Consider the following 24,824-nt stretch of genomic DNA (forward strand, 5'->3'; position numbering starts at 1 on the left):
AGGGAGGCGTTGTGCAGCTGGTATGCACCGTGGTCCCCACCCAGAAGTACAGCGGGTGAGAGCCGGGGTGGGGGCAGCGAGGAAAGGGTGGACAGCCTCGTCCTAAGGGATTTTTTTTTAATGCGGCAGGGCAGGGTTGCCAACGTCTTCCACTGGCCTCAGCTCCTGTCTATTATTAAAGAAAATCTGCAGAGATTTTCTTGCTGACCTCTGACTTGGTGCAACCACGCTCCCCAAAATAAAGACTAGAAAATTTTTGTTAGTTGGCAACCCTGTTTTTTGGAGGGCTCCTCCTCCTCCTCTCTCTCCGCTTCCCTACGTATTATTATTTTTTGGGAAGGCTCCTGTGCCTTGGAAGGTCATGACTGACCGGCAGGAATTCAGGAGAGCCGTTTCTTCACATCTCACCGCTTGGGTTCCTGCAGCTGTTAAAGGAGCAGGCACCTTGCTAGGAAAAGCTGTTGGTGGTTTCTCCACACTCCACTCATGGCTTACCCTTTGCTGATAAGAACTGGGGCGTATCTGTTTAGTGGTTCACAGCTCTTTTTTTAAAGGTTTCATAGAGGGGGTGTGGCCTTATGACACACTTCCGGTTATGTCAGGGGGTGTGGCATATGCTAATGAGTTATGCTAATGAGCTCCCCTAGCTCTTTTTCTACGAAACGACCCCTGACTAAAGCACACAGAGATCTGCAAAGGTGAACTTCCTGGTGTGGAATACGGCCAGCCCCTGCCTCCAGCAACCTGCCTCGGCTGCAGAAGAGGCTCTATTTAGGTCATCAGAGTTGCCTAAAAATATTCCCTCGGGTTGTATATAGCTTTCCAAAAATAGGAAAAAGTAATGTTCTATATTCCAGAAACTTATTTCTGTGCCCTCAGAGGTCACTTAAAGGCTATTTGGTTTTAAATCGATATGTTTAAATGATGATAGAAACAGACCGATATGCCCTTTTTATTCAGAACGTTATCTAAATAATAGTGGGATTCTCATATATAAACCGAAATGCAACTCGGGCCTTTTTATTATTTTCCTCGGGTGGCTGGAGTCGTTGACTTAAATTGCCTCGATTTAGATCCAATTCCAAGCCACCCAGTTTTGAAAACCCTGAAAGGAAGAGAGTCTGTTGCCCACCTAAGTAGCTTGTTCTGGTGCTACCTGGGAAACTGAGCAATTCAAACCTACCGTCTCTGCAGTTTAAATCCATAGTTTCTTTCTGGCACAGTTTTGTTCTGGAAAGCAGCAAGCAATTTCCCCCTCTCTTCTTTCCTGAGCTCGTGTGTGTGTGTGCGTGTGTGTGTAGTGCTGTCAAGTCACTTCCAGCTTATGGAGACCCTCTGAATTAACGTTCTCCCAAATGTCCTGTCATTAACAGCCTTGCTCAGGTCTTGCAAACTGAGGGCCTTTGTGGCTTCCCTGATGGAGTCCATCTGTCTCCGCTTGGGCTTTCCTCTTTTCTGGAGAGCCAGCTGGGTGAGGTGGTCAGGGACGCAGACTCTAACCTGGGAGAAGGAGGTTTGATTTCCCACTCCCCCCACATTCAGCTGCTGGAGTGACCTTGGGTCAGTCATAAGTTCTCTCAGAGCTATTCTGGAAAGAGCCGTCCTTGAGAGAGCTCTCTCAGCCCCACCTACCTCACAGGGTGTCTACTGTAGGGTGGGGAAGGGAAAGGAGATTGTAAGCCGCTCTGAGACTCTTTCGGGTACTGAAGGGCAGGGTATAAATCCAGTCTCCTCCTCCTCCTTCTTCCTACCTTTGACTTTTCCTAGCATGATTGTCTTTTCCAGTGACTCATGTCTTAGGTTTCCCTTGCTCGAAAGCCAGTCGAATCCGACTCTAGGATTGTGGTGCTCATCTCCGTTTCCAAGCCGAAGAGCCAGTGCTGTCCGAAGATGTTTCCATGGTCATGTGGCCGGCATGACTAAATGCCAAGGCACATGGAACGCTGTTACCTTCCCACCGAAGCGGTACCTATTTATCTACTTACAATGTCTTGCTTTCGAACTGCTAGGTTGGCAGGAGCTGGAACTAGAGACGGGAGCTCACTCCATCATGTGGCACTCGGGTCTCGAACTGCTGAACTACTGACCTTCCACAGCCTGCAGTTCAGTGTCTTAACACTCATTTCTTATATGGCCTAAAACGGCAAGGGGTCTTTTTGCTGCAGACACACAGTTTTAGCTCATCTGCTCGCCACTGTCCCATGCATCTTCTCACAACAATCTAATCTACCCTGCTCCATTTGGCTCTCCTTTCTCATGTGAAACATTTGTTCTTCCGGAATTTGCAGCCTATTGCTAAGTGTGCTTACTCACAGATCTTCTCTGTGCAAACTGGTACGAATTCCACTGTTTGGAAAAGACAGGTTTGTATCCCCATGGCAACAGAGTGGATGCTTAAACGTAGCTTCTCAACAGCCGCGGGACAAACAAACAGAAATTAAACTTGCCTTCCTTTCATCCAGACAACAGAAGGGTCTGGATAATGATTTTGACAAGAGGAGAAAGTGAAGCCGCTTTCAGCATGATGGATGGAAAGCCAAAGCTTTGGAGACAGGGTGGGGGTGGAACAGGAGAAAAAGCCCCCCCCCCGAGACTGCTGATTTGCCGCAGAGCTGAAATTAATATTTGGGAGGAGGGTGACTTCCAGTGCAAATTCTCCGAAATGTATATTAATAGTTCCTCATCTTTAATTTAAAAAACTATTCCCAATTATTGATGCTGTATGTTCATTAAATGAAGAAGTGTACTAGTAATTACTTCACCGAATCGATCCTCAACGTTGCGGCCTATCAACAAGACTTCAGATTTTGCCTTTTTAAAAAAAGTATCCTTCAAAGTCAAATTCTGAAAGCAGCACCATCTTTTCTCAGTGTTTAGAAAATGCGGCAAGGCTAGAACAGTTTGGAAAGGCCTTGGTGCAGTTCGCTGTGTATTGCTGTCCCAACCCTGCAGAGATTTTGGGTGTCTCTGTAAGGCGGAGCTTTTCCAAAGTGTTTTCAGTGGTTTTTAAGTGCCAGTTATCACGAAGGGGTTAAACGGCTTGCTATAATTTTTTCATTTTTATTGTGTTTTCATGAAGAGAGATTTCTGCCAGTTATAATGATGCCAGCTGCTTTAAGTCCTGTTGATCAGGAGAAAAGAGGGATAAAAATAGTTTGGGGGATATTTATATAGATAAAATAAAATATGTTTAGTTGGCCCTAATAATTATAGTTTCTGTCAATCTGCTGATGCAAAAGTTTCATACTTGGTTCTTCTTTTACTAAGTGTATGTAAGGAAAGCACTGGGAATGTTTACTGTCTTCTGACAAGCAATATATAAATATTTTAAATGAATACACATAAAAATGTGTGGAAATTCAAAATGGGTAGATCGAAACGGAAAGTGAATCCTGCCCTTATGCCAAATGTAAGCAACATTTCATTCCTGACATAGAGGGATCAAGGTATGCATATAGCTTGGATGTGTGTGTGGGGGGGCCCTGGCCCATAGCTGCAGTGGGGCTACTGGGGCTCCGCCCCTTCCTTAAAGGGCCAGCCCCACAAGATATTTTTGAGAAGAACTGGGGTGGCGCATGCCCCCCCCCCGGCTTCTTCTCAAAAGCATTTAAAGGGATCCTTTAAATGCTTCTGAGAAGAAGCGGGGGATGGCGTGCACCCCTCTCCCTCCCCTCCTGCAAGATTTAAAGGGCCCCCCAGCTGGTTGACGGGCCACCTGCTCCCCACTGATCAGCTGAAGGGCCCTTGAAATCTAGCAGAAGGGGAGGAAGAGGGGTGGCCTCTGGTGGTGGGGCTTGGGAGGCGGGTTGGAGCTGACATAAAAATAATGGCAGCCCCACCAGCAAAACTTTTACCCCACAAGCCACAAACTCCTGGCTACAAGCCTTGGGGGGAGAGGACTGATCTGGTTGCAGTATCATTTGACAGTAGGGGACTAACGTCAGGACTTGAACCCACAGCAGACTCAGGGGGAAAAAGATTCTTTTACCCACGTGGATGGGGATTTAGACCGGAGGCCATCCCCCCACTTCTGATCAAAGGGAGGAACTTCAGGGAGACCGCAAAATGAAGCTGCTCAGCAACCGGCCAGCGCAGGGCGGGTGATGGTCCATGACTGCCAGAACAGCTTCAGGGTTGAGTTTGGTCACTAACCTGAGCCACAAGGAAACTCCAGTCCTACTGCCGGCTATGGAATTTCAATAGTCTTTTGGCCCTTGCCTGGCTTTCTGTCTCCCACAACAAGGATCTCCAACACGGTATCCACGGCGCCCGCTGAGACCTTTCCTGGTCTCACTAAGTGGTTTTAGAAAGTGGGCCACTTTTTGCCCAGCAAGGTTTCTGACTGGCCATTGAAGACCTGGATGGGTAGTGCAAATTTCCAATAAGTTGCTTTGGGGGCAGCTCCCCAACACAGCACGAGGGTCTTCACTGCATGACTGAAGGTAAGTTTGTGTACGCAAGAGAACGTTTTTACACAATATGCTTGTTTTAAAAGAGCACAGAGCTTCTGCCTGAAATGCTGAAGAGTTATTATTAGAGTTATTCAAGACCTCACTCCCTAAGGTTTTGCTGGCTCCGCTTTTTGTGGTGGCCATTTTGTGGTCATGCCTGCTCCCTCCACTGCCAGAATTCCAAAGGTGGCCACAGGCTCAAAAAGGCTGGGGACCTCTTTCCAACACCTTCCCTTGACGCCCCTTTAACTGGAACTATGTCCAGCCCCCAAGTTCCAGTCCCCGACTATCTCCGTTCTCTACCCATATTGTCCAATTTATACATACATACTTCTTTTTGCTACTCACCGAGTAAAGCTGCCACCTCGTATGCTTTCTTCTGCTCAATGGTCTCGTAGTTGAGGGCTTCGAAGAATATGTCCAACACAAGGATATTCTCCCTGCCAGGAAAAAAGAGAGGCAATCAGGAAGGAGTCAAGAGCAAGGAGTTCAATCCACTAAAACAAGGGCGTTTCCTGCTGCCATTGCATATTTTCTGGCAAGAGCTAAGAGACCTTGTATGCCCAGTGGGCAACCTGAGGGATGTTTATGTCTATGCAGGTCACCCTTCGGGCAGAGAAGGGCAGGGTGTGTGACAGTGGGCCCTGGGGTTTCTAAGCAAATGCTGCATACTATCCAGCCCTTTCCCGCTTGGATGTCCTGAAACATCCATCCAATTAGTGATGCAATGTGATGGGGTGCTGGGGGTGCCACCCACTTACAAGGGAAATGGGACTGAAATGCAACTAGAATGATTAAGGGGATGGAACACCTTCCCCATGAAGAAAGGTTAAAGAGGAAACTTTAGCTTAGAGGAAATGACGATTGAGGGGTGACATGACCAGTGTTCCCTCTAAGCTGAGTTAGCATGAGCTGGCTCACAGATTTTTGGCCTCCAGCTCACACATTTTTGTCTCTGCTCAGGAAGGAGGGCTCCAGAGCCAACTACTCTATGCAGCAGCCAAATCGCTCACTCACAACTTTAATGCCAGGAGCTCACAGATTCGAATTTTTGCTCACAGGACTCCAGTGCTTAGAGGGAACATTGGACATGACAGAGGTTTACAAAATTATGCACGGGACAGAGAAGGTAGAGAAAGAAGTCCTTTTCTCCCTTCCTCACAATACGAGAACTTGTGGGCACTCAATGAAATTAATGAGCAGGAAGCTGAGAACAGATAAAAGGAAGTCCTTCTTCACCCAAAGAGGAATGAACATGTGGAATTCACTGCCGCAGGAAGTGGAGGCGGCTACAAGCATAGACAGCTTCAAGAGGGGACTGGATAAACATATGGAGCAGAGGTCCATCAGTGGCGTACAGATCTGGCGTGATCTGGTCCATGGGGTCGCAAAGAGTCGACTCGACTGTGCGACTGAACAACAATAACAGATGGAATGCCAAGTCTGGGGCAGTGGTACTCTGTGTTCTTGGTGCTTGGAGGGCAACAGTTCTTGCCCTGCTAGTGGACCCCCTGAAGGCACCTGGAACCTGGGTTTTGGCCACTGTGTGACACAGAGTGTTGGACTAGATGGTTCATTAACCTGATCCAACATGGCTTCTCTTATGTTCTGACATTCTTATGGAGGTAGCTCAGTATAGACTCAGATACAGATCTTGCCAGAAGAAAATTAAACCTTTTAAGGTATATAAGTGGTGCCCTGACCTGGATAGCCCAGGCTAGCCTGATCTGTGCAGATCTTGGAAGCTAAGCAGGGTCAGTCCTGGTTCATACTTGAATGGGAGACCACCAAGGAATACCAGGCTCGTGATGATTGGGTAGGCAATGGCAAGCTACCTCTGAACATCTCTTACCTTGAAAACCCTACGGGGTCGCTGTAAGTTGGCTGCAACTTGATGGCACTTCCCCCCCCCCATATTGGAGGGGTAGATGGGAAGTTGGAATAACCAGGATATGACAGAAATGGCATGCAAATATTTTTAAGAACTAAATGGCTTTTTAGAAAGGGAAATAACAGATGTAAGCCGTTGCCAGTAATCCAAGGGCAAACCACACACAGATTTATGCCAGCGCACTAAAAAAAAAGTCCAGGATACTCCTGTGTATATTTATTACATTGTGAGATCTCATGCATGCCATTTCCTAATAACAGAACAAAGTTGGAGTGCATGGACATTAAAGCTTATATCCAGAATTAAACTGTGTTGGTCTGAAAGGTGCCATTGGACTCAAACTTTGTTTGTTTATTTATTTGTTTATTTTATTTGACTTCTATCCTGCCCTCTCCACATGGCAGGCTCAGGGCAGGTTATATCAGATTTAATAAAATACAATATATAAAATACAAAGGAATTGGTAAAAATACAATTAAAACACTAATAAGTTACAGCTATATCCTTCAGCCGGTGCAGTTGTCCCTAGAATTACGTCTCACAGATGCCATCTCTCTCTCTCTCTCTTTTTCGTTTTTTTTTTTTTTTTTTTTTTTTACAGATGCCAACTCTGGTAAGTAGTTCTGACCCACTGCGGGGAGACCCAGAAAAGAGGGAGGGACATTCGTCACTCTAGTTAAAAGCCTGGTGAAAGAGCTCCGTCTTGCAGGCCCTGCAGAACTGTAAAAAGTCCTGCAGGGCCCTGATCTTGTATGGGAGCTCATTCCACCAGGTAGGGGCCAGGGCTGAGAAGGCCCTGGCTCTAGTCGAGGCGAGACGGATGTCCCTGGGTCCAGGGAACACCAGAAGGTGTTGATTGGCAGATCGTAAAACCCTTTTGGGCTCATAGAGGGAGAGGCGGTCTTGCAGATATGCCGGCCCTTGGCCATATAGGGCTTTAAAGGTAAGCACCAACACCTTGAAACAGACCCGGTACTCAATGGGCAGCCAGTACAGTTCGCACAGCATCGGGCGGATGTGGGCCTGCACAGGGAGCGACATCAATACCCTCGTGTTCTGTTGCTTCAGACCAACACGGCTACCCCATCTGAATCTAAATTCCTATTATTATTGTATGCTGCCTCGAACCACAAGGACAAGGGGGTGTCATGATCTGGGCTGTGCTACCAGAGGCCTACTAGGCCCAGAGAGCCTGGCTAGCAGTAGGTAAGGCTGGGCCTACAACTCCCAGAAGCCCCTGGGAGGTTTTGGAGCCAAAATGGACCAATAGGAAAAGAGGAGGGCTTAGAATAAAAGTTCTGGAGCAGCAGGAAGAGCTGTTCTTTCTTCCAGAGGGCAGAGCCAGAAAGAAGGCTGCTGCAGGGGAAAAACCCTCATCCTGAGGGAGGGGTGAGTAGTGTAAGCCCACTTGAGGTAGTGAGCTAGGGAAAGTAAATTTAGATGTGTTAGGGCATTTGATTTCTTTTATTTTCACCCACTTACTGTTATTATTCTGCACCTTGTTGTTTGACCTCCTATAAAATAAACCTTTTCCTTGTTTTATTCTGCCTGGTTCTCACGCCTGTTATTCGGCCTACAGGGAGGTCTGAAGGTCTTGGGGGGGTGCTCTGGGCCTTCTCAAGGGAACCTAAATCCAGAGTGGTGGCAGCGTCAGGTGACACCCCACCTGAGCTGTGACAGGGGGGTATAAATGTTTGTAATAAATAGATTACATAAATAGAACCTGCAACAGCCAGTATTTGGGCTGCAGAAACTTTATGTCTTATTGATTAACATATCAATTAAATTGCCTATTTTAGTTATGCAAATGGTTTTCTTACACTAGCTCTGTTTTGATCTCTAGCTCTAAATTTTTGCACAGTTTGGGTCATTAATTTTAACATGTAGCTGGCCCTGAACTAGGATATGGTGGTTTAAAACTTGATTAACTTTGCATTTGAGCCACCTAAGGTACCAAAATCCTGACTTCATCCTCATCGGCAAACTTGCCTTGCGACTCAGCCAACAGCCACCATATTCTGTGTTGTTACCCCGTAATCCAGAGCTTCTGCATGGCTTATTTAACTTGTTATTCCATCCCTATTTAGACCGGGTTTTCTTACAAGAGCCCTGCCTGGATAGCCTAGGGTAGCCTGATCTCATCAGTTCTTGGAAGCTAAGCAGGGTCAGCCTTGGTCAGTATTTGGATGGGAGACTACCAAGGAATTCCAGGGTCATTAAGTAGAGGCAGGCAATGGCAAACTGCCTCTGAATGTCTCTTGCTTTGAAAACCCTACGGGGTCGACGGCAAATAAACAAATAAATAACTCTTACGAGATGTATTTTTCTGACTTGTTGAACTTCTTCTCGAGGTACTTGGCTGACGTCTTGCTGGGGATCTTGACCATGGAGAGCTCCTTGTTGTAGCGGGTCACATTGCAGGGTGTTTGGCACACACAATAACTGCTGTCCTTTTCACCAAGAAGGCCTGAAAAGTGAAGTAGGAATCAGGTAAATGGGGGTACCACCTGATGATGCACGTGGACAGGAAAGGTGGCCATGTTGGATCAGATCAAAGGCCCATTTCTGTGTCTAAAGAAGAGCCAGGCCACAGGTTTTTGTGTTGCAGATTGGCATTTGAGGTGGTGAGGCAACAATTTGGCCAAGGATAAGCAGTGGCCTGTATCTGACCACTATATTCTGGAAAGTTTGATGCCTTCTTCTCACCTAAGGAGACCTCCTCCAATGGAAGACCATCCTAGGTCAGAGGAAGAGTCCTTAGGCTAGACTGGAAGGCATCAACCTTTGCTGAAGAGAGTGGTAGGATACAAGCCAATCATTCCATGACTGAGAAAAGACTGGAACTTTGACCTCCTCGATCCTAGTGCAACTCCTTGATCACCCAGGATCTAATCTCTGTCCAAATACCAACCCTTCTGGGAATCCCATCAAAATGAAATGTCACACAAATTTGAAATTTTGCAACATTTCTCAAAAGACAAAACTATTTCAATCTTGCTTTCGAAATCCGACTGAATGGTACTTTTGAATCTGCAGCCTGGGTGATGAATTGTGAGGCAGTAGCTTTAACCTTGCCTTGACCTGGATAACCCAGGCTAGCCCGATCTCGTCAAATCTCAGAAGCTAAGCAGTATTTGGAAGGGAGACCAACAAGGAATACCAGGGTCATGATGCAGAGGCTGGCAATGGCAAACCACCTCCGAATGTCTCTTGCTTTGAAAACCCCATGGGGTCACCAAAATCCCTTTAAATGGTGTTTTTCAAGTAGGGGCTGCCCTCGCCTGAACTCCAAGCGTGCAGGGAAACAGTTGCCCCTCTCCCTCACCTCCTGATCAGCTGGAGGACCCTTTAAATCTTGGAGGAGGGGCGGGAGAGGAGCAGCTGCAAGATTTAAAGGGCCCTCCAGCTGATCGATGGGCCATGTGCTCCCGCCGATCAGCTGGAGGGCTCTTTTAATGTCACAGGAGGGGAGGGAGGGGGGAAGCAGCTGTTGTGGGGCGTGCCTCACATTTGAGTGGGCAGAGCCCTGAAATGCCCCACTGTAGCTACGGGCCTGGTCGTCATAAATCAGCTGTGACTTGATGGCAAACCCCCCCAAAAACCCTTTAACTTTCCCCACCCCTAAATCCAATGGCATCCATAACTGGAAATGTCAGGACAGTGGGAATACACATCTGAAATTTTGCAAGCAAATGCATGTTAGAATTTGTGTGACGATCTACTCCTCCCCTCACCCTCCCATTCCAAATTCTTTTTCACCATCACAAGTATCAAGGCTTCATTTCTGAAGACACAGATGATGTGGCTGCTCATGAAACCCAGAGAAGCAGACAGCACGGACAATGAGGAAACCCGTTATCCTTCACCACTCACCTAGGGCAGGCTCTGCACATTCTTTATACTGCTCTGGCGTGCAGAATGGAGCATCCCCTGAATAAAAAGAGGAAAACACATGCGGCCTATTTTTATGTGAGCTTAGCAAAGATTGCAATGATTTTAGCTGTTGCAGATTTTCTGGGTTGTATGGCTGTGGTCTTGGCACTGTAGGACCTACATTTCACCAGTAGTTGTGAATGGCATCCTCAGAGGTATAACACAGAAAGATGGAGTACAATGCAATGATTTGTTCAAAAACGTGATTTGTCATTTGGTCCCCCAACACACAAAAAGGACAAAAAACAAAAATACCCCCTCCTCCAAGTTAAATGCACTGATTCGTACAAAAATTTGATTTGCCAGTTGATCCCCCAACATGCACACAGACACACACACACACACAAAAAAAAACCGGACAAAAAGAAAACTACCACCCTCCACCCTCTGTGTCCAATGCAAACTTTGAAACCTTTATAGCTACTGGTTGGAAAAGTTCTGGCTTTGGTATGCTGAAATGAGATCTCCCCAGCGACTGGCTTATCTACTAAGCCGCTATGGAATGTTTACAAACAGTTTCAATTTCAATTTATTTCTACAGTCCTTAGACCAGTCATTAAACAGTTTAATTGCTTAGAAGTATCTTTAAAAAAATACCTGCCTAGCATAGGGACCAGATAAAGTTAGTGGTGGGAAGGGACGCAGAGAAAGGAGTGCTCTCTCATTCACACATTTGTAGTCGACTCTTAGACTGAGTGTGTCAACTGCTTGCATGTAAGAAAAGGTGACACATGAAAGGCTGTGTATGAGCTGAAGGAATGAATGCAGAAGGCACAGTACATTTGTACTAATTCACGCTTTTCAAGTTGGATATATGACTTCAGTCGTTTGCATCGTCCTCTCTCAGTAAATAGAGCTGGCTTGAATCCAACACAATTTCCTTGGGTGGGGAAAATAGGCACTGCACTTATTAAATGAGCTATCTGAGCAGAAGGTGTTAGATCACTGCAACAGCCTTACAGCTACAGTCAGTTATCTCAGACAGTGATGGGGACAAGAAAACTAGCTTGTCCTGGATGCAGCCCATCGCCTTAAAAAAGCTGCTAAGCCAGAGCCGTGGTGAGTTACAAGCTGAGGATGTGCTGGAGCATTTCAAAGGCCAGTTCAATGTTTATTGAGGAAAGTCAAGCTAGAGCGACTTTAATGTGGTTAAAAAAGAAAAAAGACAAAAGAAATCATTCTTTGAGCCCAAACAACTGGACCCAAGCCTGCTCTTGTCCTGATTCTGGAGCTACAAGGATGCAGAGGGCGATTCACCTCCCCAGTTCCGGTGACACAGGGGAACGACAATGTAACCACCCACGCCACAAAAGAAGCCTGTTGAATCTCAGCAAGCCAGAGAAGGCTACGACCTGGTTCTTGAACAACAAAAGTACAAATTAGGCTTGATTTCTGGTCAGAACAAAAAAAGGGGGGGGATTGTGCCACTAGGGCAGCTCTACCTAATCCTTGCCGCAGACGACGATGATGACAACTTCTTCATTTGATGTATTCAGGGGTCTTGTTGTAGAAAAAGAGCTGCCGGAGCTCATTAGCATAACTCATTAGCATAACTTATTTGCATATGCCACGCCCCCTGACATCACCGGAAGTGACAGAAGGCCACACCCCCTGACATCACCGGAAGTGTGTCAGAAGGCCCGGCTACTTACCCTCCTGCTTCATCCTCATTCCCAAACGGAATGAGGATCGAAGCAGAGGGCGGGGTAAAGAAGGGGCGGGGACCGGCCACTTAGTGGGAGGGGGAGAGGGAAACTTAAAATGAAATATACAGGGGGAGAGATAAAGGGTGCCAGTCAATGCAGCCAATCATTGCTGCCCTGAACCAAAAGCCTGGTGGAACATCTGCCTTACGGGACCTGCGGAATTGCACAAGGTCCCGCAGGGCCCCGGTGTCATTTGGCAGAGAGTTCCACCGGGCTGGGGCCAGGACCGAAAAAGCCCTGGCCCTGGTCGAGAACAGCCAGACATTCATAGGCTTGGTTCCTCCCTGGCCAGATTCAATATCGCCTCACTCCCAGGGCCTGCCCTGGACTTGGCACAAGTCAGCTCTGACACCAGCGGCTTCTGCATGGCCTGTTGCTGCTCATCTCCAGAGACGTACCAGGCATGTGAACCATCCGGCAATTGCAGTTTTCTACCACGTAGCGGGTCTCGCAGTCAATCCTGCAGGCGGTGATGCTGTAGATGGGAAAGAAGTCCAGGCCGTAGTCGGAGGAGCGGCACTCACCCCACGGAGGCGGAAGGTACGTCAGCTTTGGGGGGGAAGGGAAAGACACCCTGATCAGCATGTGTCAAGAAGGCATCTCTGAAACAGAACACCTGAGAACATGCAAGATATCACTCCCCCCCCCCCATGGCCACATTGATTCCAGTTTAATATTGCTGGCACAGTTCTTTCAACAATCCCAGTCCAATCCTAAACATTCTGCTTGGATGGAGGTCCCATTACATTCAGTGGGAACTGCTGCCTGGTAAACATGCTTAAAATGACAGCCTTGAGCTCAGACAGACAACTGATGCCTTGTTCAACACACAGATTGCAAACTGCAGCCTCGGTCTGCCTGGGGATCATGCAGGGCAGGGAGGCGGGCTTTAACCCTTCAGACTCCAGCTTTTTAAAACCCTTTTATATAGAAACATTATACAGAAACATTGTAAGCATGGTTTGTATTAATTTGATTCACCATGGAGAGCAAGAATTCCCCAAAAGCACCATGCCAGGAAGTGCCTCCAAATTCAGGAAGAGAAACAGCTCTTTTGTTGTTGTTGTTCGCTTTTCAGGCTTTCAAATGAGTAACCGTTTGCGAGCAGATGGGCTAGTAAAACGTTTTAGGGGCTAGTAACCTCCTTATTTGGAAGGTGCCAGCAAACTAAGAGTTTATTATGCATTGGGGAGAAAATATACTGAAATGAAGAAGGAAGATGATGGTAAATATACAGATGCATTTTAAATAGGAGTATTCTGAAATGGCTGGGCAAATTATACCTGACATGCTACTGTATTTAACTGACTCCTGAATTTTAAAACTACTCCCCCCTCCCAAAAACAAAAAAAAAAGTACTGTAGACTACAGCCGAAGCAAGCTTTTGCACAAACTGGGATTCTGAAACGAGGATTCCCATATGCAGATTCATACTGGATGAGGGATACACTTCTGAGTAGCAGTGTGTATGAACAAGATCTTGGGGCACCGGTGGACCATAAGTTAAATATGAGCAGCCAGTGTGATGCAGCAACAAAAAAGGCTAATGTGATTTTGGGTGTAGCAACAGAGGCATAACATCCAAATTGCAAGATGTCATAGTCCTGCAGAACACAGGATTGGTCAGGCCACACCTGGAGTACTGTGTGCAGTTCTGGAGGCCTCACTTCAAAAAGGATGTGGACAGAATAGAGTGGGAGAGCAATGAGGATGATCGGGGGCCTGGAGACCAAGCCCTGTGAGGAAAGGCTGAGGGACTTGGGAATGTTCAGACTGGAGAAGAGAAGGTTAAGGGGGGACATGACCAATTTTCCCTCTAAGCGGTGGAGTCTTGTGAGCAAAAATTCTACTTTGTGAGCTACTGGCATTCAAGTTGTGAGTGAGCAATTTGGCTACTGCATAAATTAGTCTGCTCTGGAGCCGTCCTTCCTGAGCGATGACGAAAATCTGTTAGCCGGAGGCTAAAAAACTGTGGGCTAGCTCACACTAACTCAGCTTAGAGGGAACACTGGACATGACTGTTTTTTTTAAAGTATTTGAAGGGCTGTCACTTAGAGGAGGGCAGGGAGCTGTTCCTGTTAGCAGCAGAGGAGGGGACTGGCAAGAAAGGGTTTAAATTAAGGGCAGGAATATAAGGAAAAAAAATTACAGTAAGAAATGTTCAACAGTGGAATCAGCTTCCTAGGGAGGTGGTGAGCTCCCCCTCACTGGCAGTCTTTCAGCAGTGTCTGGACAAGATGGCCTGTGTGGCCCCTTCCGACTCTGTGATTCTATGATTCTAAGTTCCAATCTTCCCTGACTTAATTCCAGCTCTATGAATAAAAGAGTAACTTGTCCCCAACTTTTAAATTGCCAGATTGGCCGAGAGAGGAGGCCTGTGCTGAGGGCTGTCATGAGACCCCCTCAACATCTGGTAGCAGCAGCAGCACCAGCTCAAAGGGCGAGGTCTGAGGGCGTTCTTGGGGACACTCCTCCGTGGGAGAATCAAGAATTTCCCTGTGACAGTGACAAAGTGCCGTCAGAGGGCCTCCATGCCTCATTTGTGTTCCTCCAGCAAGATAATAGCGAGGCATCTGCTGCCGTTTAGTCATCTGGAGTGGGGAGCGACACCCATATGTTACAGACGGTATGATAAGAGAGAATAAATAATCGTCATCTCTGATGACCTCGGCGTCTGCTTCAGCCCCGCTTTCCAAACAAATCTTTTCCGTTATTTCAATCGCCGTATGCTGCCGTGTAGGTGACGGGACTGGAAATGATGGAATGATCACACATTCGGTTTCGGCGCTTCTCTTGCTTAGCCAGCCTTGGCTTTGAGCCACATCCCTTCCGAGTTGGGCCCTGACGTCTGTGGGGAAAGCACAGCCTGAATGCTTAATTGCACCCTCCTTGGATGTGTCTTGGGTGACAGGAGTGGTCAAGTTTGCTTTGCTCTTGCCGAAACTCTGTGCTGCTCCGCGCTCACTCTTCTCTTTGGCCCGATGGTACGTGTCAATTTCACACAAGCTGCTGCGACCACATTTTGCTCCGCAGCTTCCTGCAATTTCCCCCGCCTCTACTCAATCCTGTTTTTTGAGGATTGAGTAGACGCGGGGAAAATCGCACGAAGCTGCAGGGCAAAATGGGCCGCACACGTACCATCGGGGCAAAAGGGAGGAGTGAGCGCGGAGCAGCGCTTGTGGGAAATCACTCTCTGATTCTAGGCCTGGAGATCGTCTTCTCCAGCGTACGGTCCTGGGCGACAGTTACTGGAGGCAGTGCCTGAGGGGCAGCAGGCACAACGTTCAGCTCTGTTGGCCAAGCAAGGCCCAGGCACCTTGTATTTACGCCAGGCCTAGCCAATCCTTATGCCTTGTACTGCTTGCCATTTGCAGGGATCCATGTTGACATCATTGTAACCTTTTCTGTGACTGAAATTTACACAGTCCTTGCCTTAAACTGCACACGGTCTTATTTGTACAGCTTAGCCAAAACTTCTGAACATGAGACCCTTCAACAAATTTAGAGAAATTTAGGGTGCAGGGATTCTGGCGATGGCTTGAGCAGGCTGGAATCAACAAGGACTCTAAAGCTGAGAAAGGTGGAACACCAACCCTTGAGTAGAACAAAATGGGTAGCTGTGTTAGTCTGTAGCAGCTCTCCTCCCACCCCAAGCGAGGCCCGGCGGCTTGTAGCCGGCTGGGTCTCGCGCCCCCCCCCGCTCGGCTCTGAGGCGGCGGCTCCGAGGCTGGCTGCAGAGCGTTCCCTGCGCATGCACAGGGGACGCTGTCAGTTTCGGGGGGATTGAAGTATCCCCCGATATTTTTTTTAAGTTTTCAGATTTTTGTGCACACCTGGGGACCGTCCCAAGTGTGCACAAAAATCTCCCTACCCCCCAGGTGCCCCTGGTGCGCAGATTTAGGTATCCGCACGCACGGGGGCACTTTGCTATTAGATATATAGATTTATTTATTATTCATTTATCGAGTCCATTTTTATACTGCTCTCCTGCCACAGAGTTCAGGGTGGTGCCACACACAATTCTCCCTCCTTCCATTGTATCCTCCTAATAACTCCATGAGGTAAATTAGGCTGAGAGAGACCGATGTTCCCAAGGTAGCCCAATAACCATCACCGCAAGTGGGGACTTGAACCCAGCTAGATTTTCTAACAGTGAGAGATGGTCAGCCATAATGCAATACAGTGGCCCAGACTGGCCACTGGACCACCCGCATATCACAACAGGCCTGTGCTTAGCTACTCCCACGCTCACTTGTAGTACGGACTAGCAACTGGATCATCATCATGAGCAACTATCATAGGTTTTTGCAGACCAGGACAGATAAGCTACTAAAAATCCTTGCAGACTAACAATGTCTGTCTGTTCAATAAATCTCATCTTTCATCCTCCAAAGAGCTCAGGTTGGCGTACTTGGTTCTCTCTCACTCTTTTATCCTCATAACAACCTTGTGAAGTAGGCTAGGCCAAGAAAGAGTATAACTGGCCCAAGGTTACCCAGGAAGTTTCTTGACAGAGTGGAGACTTGAATCTGGGTCTGTCGGATCCTTTAAGACCAACAAGTTTTACTCAAGATATAAGCTTTTGTGTGCACGCAGACCTGTGTTTGCACACGAAAGCTTATACCTTGAATAAAACTTTGTTGGTCTTAAAGGTGCCACTGGACTCAAACTTTGTTCTGCTGCTTTGGACCAACATGGATACATACATGGACGGTAAAAAAGTTAGATCTGAGTCCAGGGCTGCATCACACACACAAAATAATCCACTTTCAATGTACTTTCCAACTGGATTTTACTGTGTGAGCTGGCAAAATCCAGTTGGAAAGTGGACTGAAAGTGGATTATTTTGTGTGTGTGTGATCGCAGCCCAGGAGTACCTTAGAGACCAATGAGAGTTTCACAGTATAAGCTTTCGAGAGTCAAAACTCCCTTCATCAGACACGAGTAGACTAGAAATATAGACCCAAGTCCTTTTACCCTAGTCAGAAGGGGGGTGTTGTAAAGAATACTTTAAAGGATGCAAAAGGTGCCATGGATACTGTAATCCGACTGACGAGAGAAGAAGGGAAACCTTTGGGGAGAAAAGAATCCTATGTCCCTATTTGTCCGATTCCCCATGCATTCAAATAAATCCACGTTTGAAGAACAAAGTAGAGTTTATTATAAAGCGATGATAGATCAGAACACAAACATTGTTAGGAATAACTACAAGCCCCCTAAGGGAACATAATAAAGGAACTTTGAACCAGGTGAGAACCAATGAGCCCACTTCCCGCTGGCGGGAAGACAGATAAAACGAGCACCCAATTCCTTGGGAACACAACGGTTCTGTAACATAAACACCAGTTCAGTTCACAGGCATGATATACATAATAAGCCAAGCTATGCCATCACTCCATCCCACCTCCAGCTGGTTGACCTTGAGCAGTTCCGCAGATGTAGCAGCAAAAGATAGTAAACACCTACACAGGAAAGTACACGGGGGATGGGCAGGGTGCAAAGTAACACAGAATATGAATACAGCATCTTATGGCAGCTTGCTGACACTATTCAGCCTGGGGTGCAAGTAATTGACTGCAAAGTCAAGGCTGAAGGGAAGAAGGGTCACAGCTCAGCTCAGCTCCCCAAGTCTTGGAGAGAAGCACCTTCCTTCTGCCACTGGTTGGCCTCTGGTACCGAAGAGTAATCACTTCCCCCCTTTCTCCCTGTGTAATTACGTTGCTATTGCCATTGTGTTTGATTAATGGCTCCTACTGTCTCCTTTGCTGCGTCTTGGAGCGATCGCATTATCACCTGACCACGTCTCCATTAGCAGCATCTTAAACAAGTATCACCAAAAGAGAGATCAGAAGGAAAAGGTGCTCCACCAACTGAGCGCCAAAAGCTCGGTTAGGGGAGACCTTTTACCCAAGGCCAAGTAATAATTCCTTGATCCATGGGCCAGGCTGGGCCCTGCCATTTCTTACAGCTCTTGTGCCTTTCTGAGGAAGACAGATTGCTATAGTTCAGACATACACAGGATAGGGCAATTCTGAAACGATAAAAATGAATCATTTTGTCATCTCTGTGGCACGTCAGCAAGTCCACACACATCATCTCCGAAATCCTTCTGACAATGCTTTAAATTCAATCAATATCACATGAACATATGAAGCTGCCTTATACTGAATCAGATCACTGATCCATCAAGCTTGGTATTGTCTACTCAGACGGGCAGCAGCTCTCCAGGGACTCAGGAAGGTCTTTCACATCACCTTCTGCTCAGTGTTCCCTCTAAGCTGAGTTAGTGTGGGCCAGCTCACAGTTGTTTAGAGTCCAGCTCACAAATTTTAGTCTTGGCTCAGGAAGGATGGCTCCGGAGCAAACTAATTTATGCAGTAGCCAAATCGCTCGCTCACAATTTTAATGCCAGTAGCTCACAAAGTAGAATTTTTCCTCACAAGACTCCACAGCTTAGAGGGAGCATTGCTTCTACTAGGTCTTTTTTTAGCTGGAGATGCCGGGGATTGAACCTGGGACCTTCTGCATGCTAAGCAGAGACTCTACCACTAAGCCACAGGCCCTCCCCTACATCGGGTGCACTCAAAGCTTGCCCAGCACCTCCTGGTAACTGGGTAGAGCTTCATCAAGATTTGAACTGTGAACTTCCTAGACGACAGTTCAGATTCATTGCCACTATACCCTATACTAGAAATTGTACTAATGGGCAACACGTTCCTCCAGTGGGGCAAATGGCAGCTCTTCAGGTTCACTTCAGGTCAGGAAAACAATGCTGGCTGGGTGGGAGCTCAAACCACCCCTCCCCACATTCTGAGTTGGGCCCCCACACACCCAGGAATTAAGTTCCAAGCACGGAACTCCAAGAACCTGTCTGCCAACAGGACAAATTGGGGACACAAGGACTTCATAACATGCAAACTGGCCCTTTCAACAGATTCCTGCCCGGAAGCAGACTACTTTGTCTCAGATAGATTCAAGTGAGTAGCCATGTTTGTCTGAAGCAACAGTGGGAGGGCTTCCAGTGTCCTGGCCCCACTGGTGGACCTCCTGATGGCACCTGCTATTTTTGGCCACTGTGTGACAGTGTTGGACTGGATGGGCCACTGGCCTGATCCAACATTGGCTTCTCTTATGTTCTTAAGCAACAGAACAAAGTTTGAGTCCAGTGGCACCTTTAAGAAGAAGAAGAGATTGGATTTATATCCCGCCCTTCACTCAGAGTCTGAGAGCAGCATACAATCTCCTTCTCTTCCTCTCCACACAACAGACAGGAAGGTGGGGCTGAGAAAGCTCTTTCAAGGACTGCTCTTGAGAGAACAGCTCTGAGAGAACTGCATGTGAAGGAGTGGGGGAATCAAACTTGGTTCTCCAGATTAGAGTCCATCGCTCTTAACCCCTACGCCACACTGGCTCTTGAGGTCCTCAGAACTCTTTGTCACTCCGGATGTTACAAAACTGAAAAAGTGTGTGGGGGTTGATACCCAGAATTAAATTTTGTTGGTCTTAGACTTTGTTCTACTTTGTCTCAGGTATCTCGAGAGCCAGTTTGGTGAAATGGTTAGGGGCACAAACTCTAATCTGGGAGAACTGGGTTTTAGTCCCCACTTCTCCACATGCAGCTGCTGGTGTGACCCTGGGTCAGTCACGGCTCTCTCAGAGCTGTTCTCTCAAGGGCAGTTCTCAAGGGCAGTTCTCTCTTAGCTCCACCCACCTCACAGGGTGTCTGTTGTGGGGAGGGGAAGGGAAAGGAGTTTGTAAGCCGCTCTGAGACTCCTTTGGGTAGTGAAGGGCGGGGTATAAATCCAATTTCTTCTTCTTCCTCTTCTTCACCATGTGGCATAAAGGTTGCTTGTCAGGCTAGATTCTGGGAGATGCAGGTTTGAACCTCCGCTGTGCCACAAACGAATAGCTGAGTGATGTTGGGCCAGTCACCTGTTCTCAGCCTAACCTACCTCAGAGGGTCGTTGTGAGGATCAAAAGGAGAACAGGAGAATGATGTAAGCGGCTCCCACTGGGAAGAAAGGTACCCCATAAATGAAGTAAACGCATAATGAATCAATAGATTAATGCACAGGAACACGGACATGGATAAATGGGGGAGAGCAGGGGAGGTGCTTAAAGTGGAGGCCTTCTCTCCAATGCAGCTGTTCCGTTCCGGCTGGAGAGGAGGTGATACAAGCACTCCTTCTCCATGTCTTGGCTTGCGTGAGGATGACAGAGTGGGCAGAGCTGTGGTTGCTGGCTCATCAGTTCAATCCGAAACACGGCCCCTGTTAAAGCAGACTTGCCAATCACTGCGGGATGTGTGCAAACTTCAGATCCATCAGCGCTAGGGAAGGAAGCGATGTCTCCCACGCCTCGCCATGCTTGGACCACAGACGGGAGCCGTTTGCCTGTTCTCTCTCCATCCCCGCCGAGCCAGAAGGATGCCATTTTGTTCAAGATGAAAATACGAGCCAGAAATCCAGCGCTCATTAAAGAGACACCGCATGAACCCCTTCTGCGCTTGCGAGACATTTAAAAGCATCCCTTCCTGCAACGCCCCCCCCATATGTGCCATTCAGGCTGTCATCAGCTGCAGCCATCGGGAACGGAGTCCTGTGCTTCGCCTCCCCCCTCCCTTCACGGTCTCCCAAGGGAGGCAGCACACATGGTACTTTTGAATTTCCACACTTTCATCTCTTCGGGGAATTTAATATCACACGTTCACAAAATTGGCACGACTGCACAGGCCAGGGAAAGGCTGGTTTATAAAGGCACCAGAACTGAAGAGGAAAATTGTTCTGGATGGAACCACCTCAGCTTGCAGGCAGGGATCACTCGAGTGTGGTGCAACAGTGAAGAAGGAGAAGGAGAAGAGGAGGAAGAGGAGGAGGAGGAGGAGGAGGAGATTGGATTCATACCCCCCCCTTCACTCGGAGTCTCAGAGCGGCTTACAATCTCCTTTCCCTTCCCCTCCCCACAACAGACACCCTGTGAGGTAGGCGGGGCTGTGAGAGCTCTCCCAAGAACTGCCCTTGCGAGAACAGCTCTGACAGAACTTGTGACTCCACCCTGCCCTTCCCAGGGGAACTGCCACTCAGTTCTGCTCACACTGATCAGCTGGTCCCAACAGACAATGAATGAAGATAGCGTTGGGAAGAAGTTTGTCACAGAAGAAAGTCTTGCATCTTCCCATATCCCACTTAAACCCCTTCACTCCACCTCAATTATATATGACTTTATTTCATTTTTGCTCTTTTGCACCTTCCCTGCCATCTCTACCGTGACCTTCCCTAGAATCCAGAACAGATCCCCTGTCGAACTTCTCCAGCTTCTCCTAGAAGTAGTCCCTCTTTAAGGGGCCAATTCACACATATTTACACCTTCTGGAGTACACAGATCAGGTCTGGGGTCCCCACATGGTGTCCTTTGTAACAGTTAGTTGTGAGTTCCTCAAGCCCCCCACAGGCAACAAAACCAGCCACGCAGGTTCCCTCACAGGCCAAACACTGCTCCCGAAATTGTTTCAGGCAGGGAAAATGGCACAGGGAGGGGGGAACATTGATGCCCCTTCTCCACACATGGTACAGTCTTGATCCACAGGGGACAGACACTACGTGCGAAGGGACTGACATCTGATGGTTAACACTGGATAGGGAATGTGTAGCCACACACTGTGCACTTTGTAATGTCTAAACTGGCATTGCCATCTGGGTCAGAGGGGACGACTCAACTCCCCATTCGCTCTAGAAATCAGGCATCCGGTATCTTTCTTCTTGGCTTTTTACAGTCTCCATGCTGTGCCAGCGTTTTACAGGACGACTCCCCGAGGCACATTTCAGCCATCCCACCCAATATCACCCAAATGGCATCTCCAACCTGTGGCTTAATTGAAGCCTCTTAAATTTTTATGGCTGAGCTGGCAGAAATGGCTGTTTTAGGGAACCTTTTCATCTTCCTTAGCACGCCTGCCACTAAGGGGCTGTGCGCAGAAGGAAGGTCTTCCGACCCCAGCCGTTCACTCCACGGTGGTACAGCGTCAACCACTCACAGTATATCGATCCCAGAGAATATGGTTTTGAGCAGCTTCCGTCCCTCCAGCTGGCGTGCACCTGGTGCATTCGCTTGCAAATTTTGCTGGGTTTTCCCAGTGCTTTTGTCCTGGAAGCGACACGGGCTGTGTTGCTTGTCTGTGCAGGTGGTGGACAGAAACATCTGGCTGGCTGAGACAAGAGTGTGCTGCATGTGATGAGGCAGCTCCCGTGGAGAACTTGTTGTCCCCCCTCTGGCCCCCATTATAAAGCGATAAGGACAAACTGTGCTGAAGACAGCCAGCCCTGGCTATCTTCTCCTGGTTCAGCAAGCCCCGTGCTGGCGACAGCATCCCTCGGGGAAATGATATGCTCAGAATGCTAGAGAACCTGCTGGAAGGAACAGGGTGGTACTATTAGTGCATTGTTGACTGTATGTGATCTTGTTTTTAAAGGCGCTGTTTCCTCGTTTTTGTAATCCAGCTTTTGCATGGTTTATGGTATGTCACGTCCTTACACGGGCTTCTTAATTGCAACGTTTTCTAATTTTCTGCAATCTGGCCTTATTCATTGTTTGCTGTATGTCTTGTGGTTTTTATTGCCTTGTTTTAAAATTTTGTGATCCACTTTGAGGTTTAGTAAGAATGAAGAACTATAAACAAAAGTCACTAATTAAATAAATATTTGCTTCAAGTCCGCTCGCTTCCTAATGGGATATCACAAGAGGGAGGACCCACAAAGGATTGCAGTGGAAGGAAATCCCATCCTGTTTACTTTCTCCCCCTCGTTTCCACATCTGCTTCCCCCCTCCCCGGCTTGCCCCAAATGCCTGGTTTTCCTCCTCTCCCCACAATGCACCGAAATGGTCCCTCCTCACCCATCCATCCACTGTTTACTTCCCTCAGCCAATCCCTCCTTTTTCTTCGAGAGCCAGTTTGGTGTAGTGGTTAAGTGCGCAGACTCTAATCTGGGAGAACCGGGTTTGATTTCTCACTCCTCCACTTGCACCTGATGGATGACTTTGGGCAAGCCATAGTTCTGGCACAGCTGTTCTTGAGAAAGAGCGGGTTCTGTCAGAGCTCTCTCAGAACAACATAGCTCACAGAGTGTCTGTTGTGGGGAGGGGAAGGGAAAAAGGAGTTTGTAAGCTGCTCTGAGACACCTTTGGGTAGTGAAGGGTGGGGTATAAATCCAATCTCTTCTCTCTTCTTCTTCTTTTAGCTCATTGCACCTGATTTTTGTTTGCAATGTGTACACAAGCATGATAAGTGCGGGTATTGCTGCCTACATCTGGAATAATTGTTAACCCCTCCCTTCCCCACTACCGCTTTGATATCTTTGTGCAGACATGAGGTCACCCTAGGTTTTCAGAAGGATATACTCTAACCATGGGTGGGCCCACCTTTGAGGATGTTTCGATCCACACAGTGGGGCCACCTGTCACTATATGATTCAAACCAGTATTTGTCAGAACGCTCACCTAGGGTTGCCAGCTCTGGGTTGGGAAATACCTGGAGATTTTGGGGGTGGAGCCTGGAGATTTACAACACAAATTTTAAAAAGTTTAGTATTCGCTCATTTCTCTGTGCCTTCTCTGTCATGGCCCCCACCCTACAGAATGGCCTGGCTGAGGAGGTCAGGAAGGCTCCCCCTCCTGTCATGGCTTTCCACAAACTATGCAAACCTGAATTTTGTTTTGTACACGGGCAATAGGGGAGCACTGTACAGAATAGTTCACAGTTACTTGGAATAAATGATGAGAGGCTGGTCCATGTGACTATGTATAGTTTGCTGTAAATTGGATCATATTATGTAATCTTGGATGCTTTAATGTATCATGTTAACACTTATGGTTTCCTTCAGTCCTGTTTTTTTCTTTTCTTTTAGATTTCTGGCTGGTCCTACAACCAAATCCTTTCCAGAGTTTATTCAGTGCCCTGTCCTGCTGACTCTATTGACACACTCTGTGTAATCCGCCTTGAGTCTCAGCTAAAGTAACAGAATGACTTTAAATCTAGAAAAGACAAAAGAAATGCTAATGTAGCATTTTTTTCAATTTTTCCAAAAATTTCAGTTTTTTTCCGAGCTTCAAAATTTCCGGAAATTTTACATCGCTAGTCCCAGCCAGAAAGGCAGGCCATAAATAAGGTACATAAATAACTGAAAATTCTCACCAAATTCCCAGAATTTTGTGTGTGTGGGGGGGGGGGAGCCATGTCAGTTATATACAGGATCAAACCCACGTACATTTGCAGAGCAGATTGGCTCTTTTTTTTCGACCCCCGTGACCAGTGTTCACCCTAAACTGAGTTAGTGTGAACTAGCTCAGTTTTTGAGCCTCTGGCTCACACATTTTTGTCTCAGCTCAGGAAGGATGGCTCCAGAGCAAACTAATTTATGCAGTAGCCAAATCGCTCACTCACAACTTTAATGTCAGTAGCTCACAAAGTAGAATTCTTGCTCACAAGAATCCACAGCTTAGAGGGAGCATTGCCCGTGACCCTTATCCCATTGACTTAGGGGTACAATGAAGAAAAGCTTCATGGCAATCTGCGTGGAAATGCCACATATGTACGTATTGTTATTTCATTTTCAAATTCCGGACATGTGCAAGAGAGAAGACGGCACAGTATAGCCCGATCTCATCATATCTCGGAAGCTAAGCAGGGTCAGTACTTGGATGGCAGATCTCCAAGGAAGACTCCGCAGAGGAAGGCCATGGCCAACCACCTCTGCTTGTCACTTGCCTTGGAAGCTCCTGGCTGGGGTCGCCATAAGTCAGCTGTGACTTGACGGCGCTATACATGCACACACAGATACCTACACTCCA

General features: G+C 47.5%; 1 protein-coding gene across 1 annotated transcript in view; it reads right to left on the reverse strand.

The window, feature by feature from the left end:
- Positions 1-24,824, reverse strand: part of LOC107105632 (acid-sensing ion channel 2) — a gene marked incomplete at its 5' end in the record, with an annotated part of 41,609 nt that overhangs the window by 11,504 nt on the left and 5,281 nt on the right. Inside the window, 4 exons of the mRNA XM_015405631.1 lie at positions 4,800-4,891; positions 8,656-8,809; positions 10,216-10,272; positions 12,380-12,530. Coding sequence (XP_015261117.1) covers positions 4,800-4,891; positions 8,656-8,809; positions 10,216-10,272; positions 12,380-12,530 — 454 coding nt within the window. The remainder of the gene's footprint in view (positions 1-4,799; positions 4,892-8,655; positions 8,810-10,215; positions 10,273-12,379; positions 12,531-24,824) is intronic.

This window comes from Gekko japonicus, unplaced genomic scaffold, assembly GCF_001447785.1.
Source record: "Gekko japonicus isolate JY-2015 unplaced genomic scaffold, Gekko_japonicus_V1.1 scaffold3708, whole genome shotgun sequence".
Classification (NCBI taxonomy): domain Eukaryota; kingdom Metazoa; phylum Chordata; class Lepidosauria; order Squamata; family Gekkonidae; genus Gekko; species Gekko japonicus.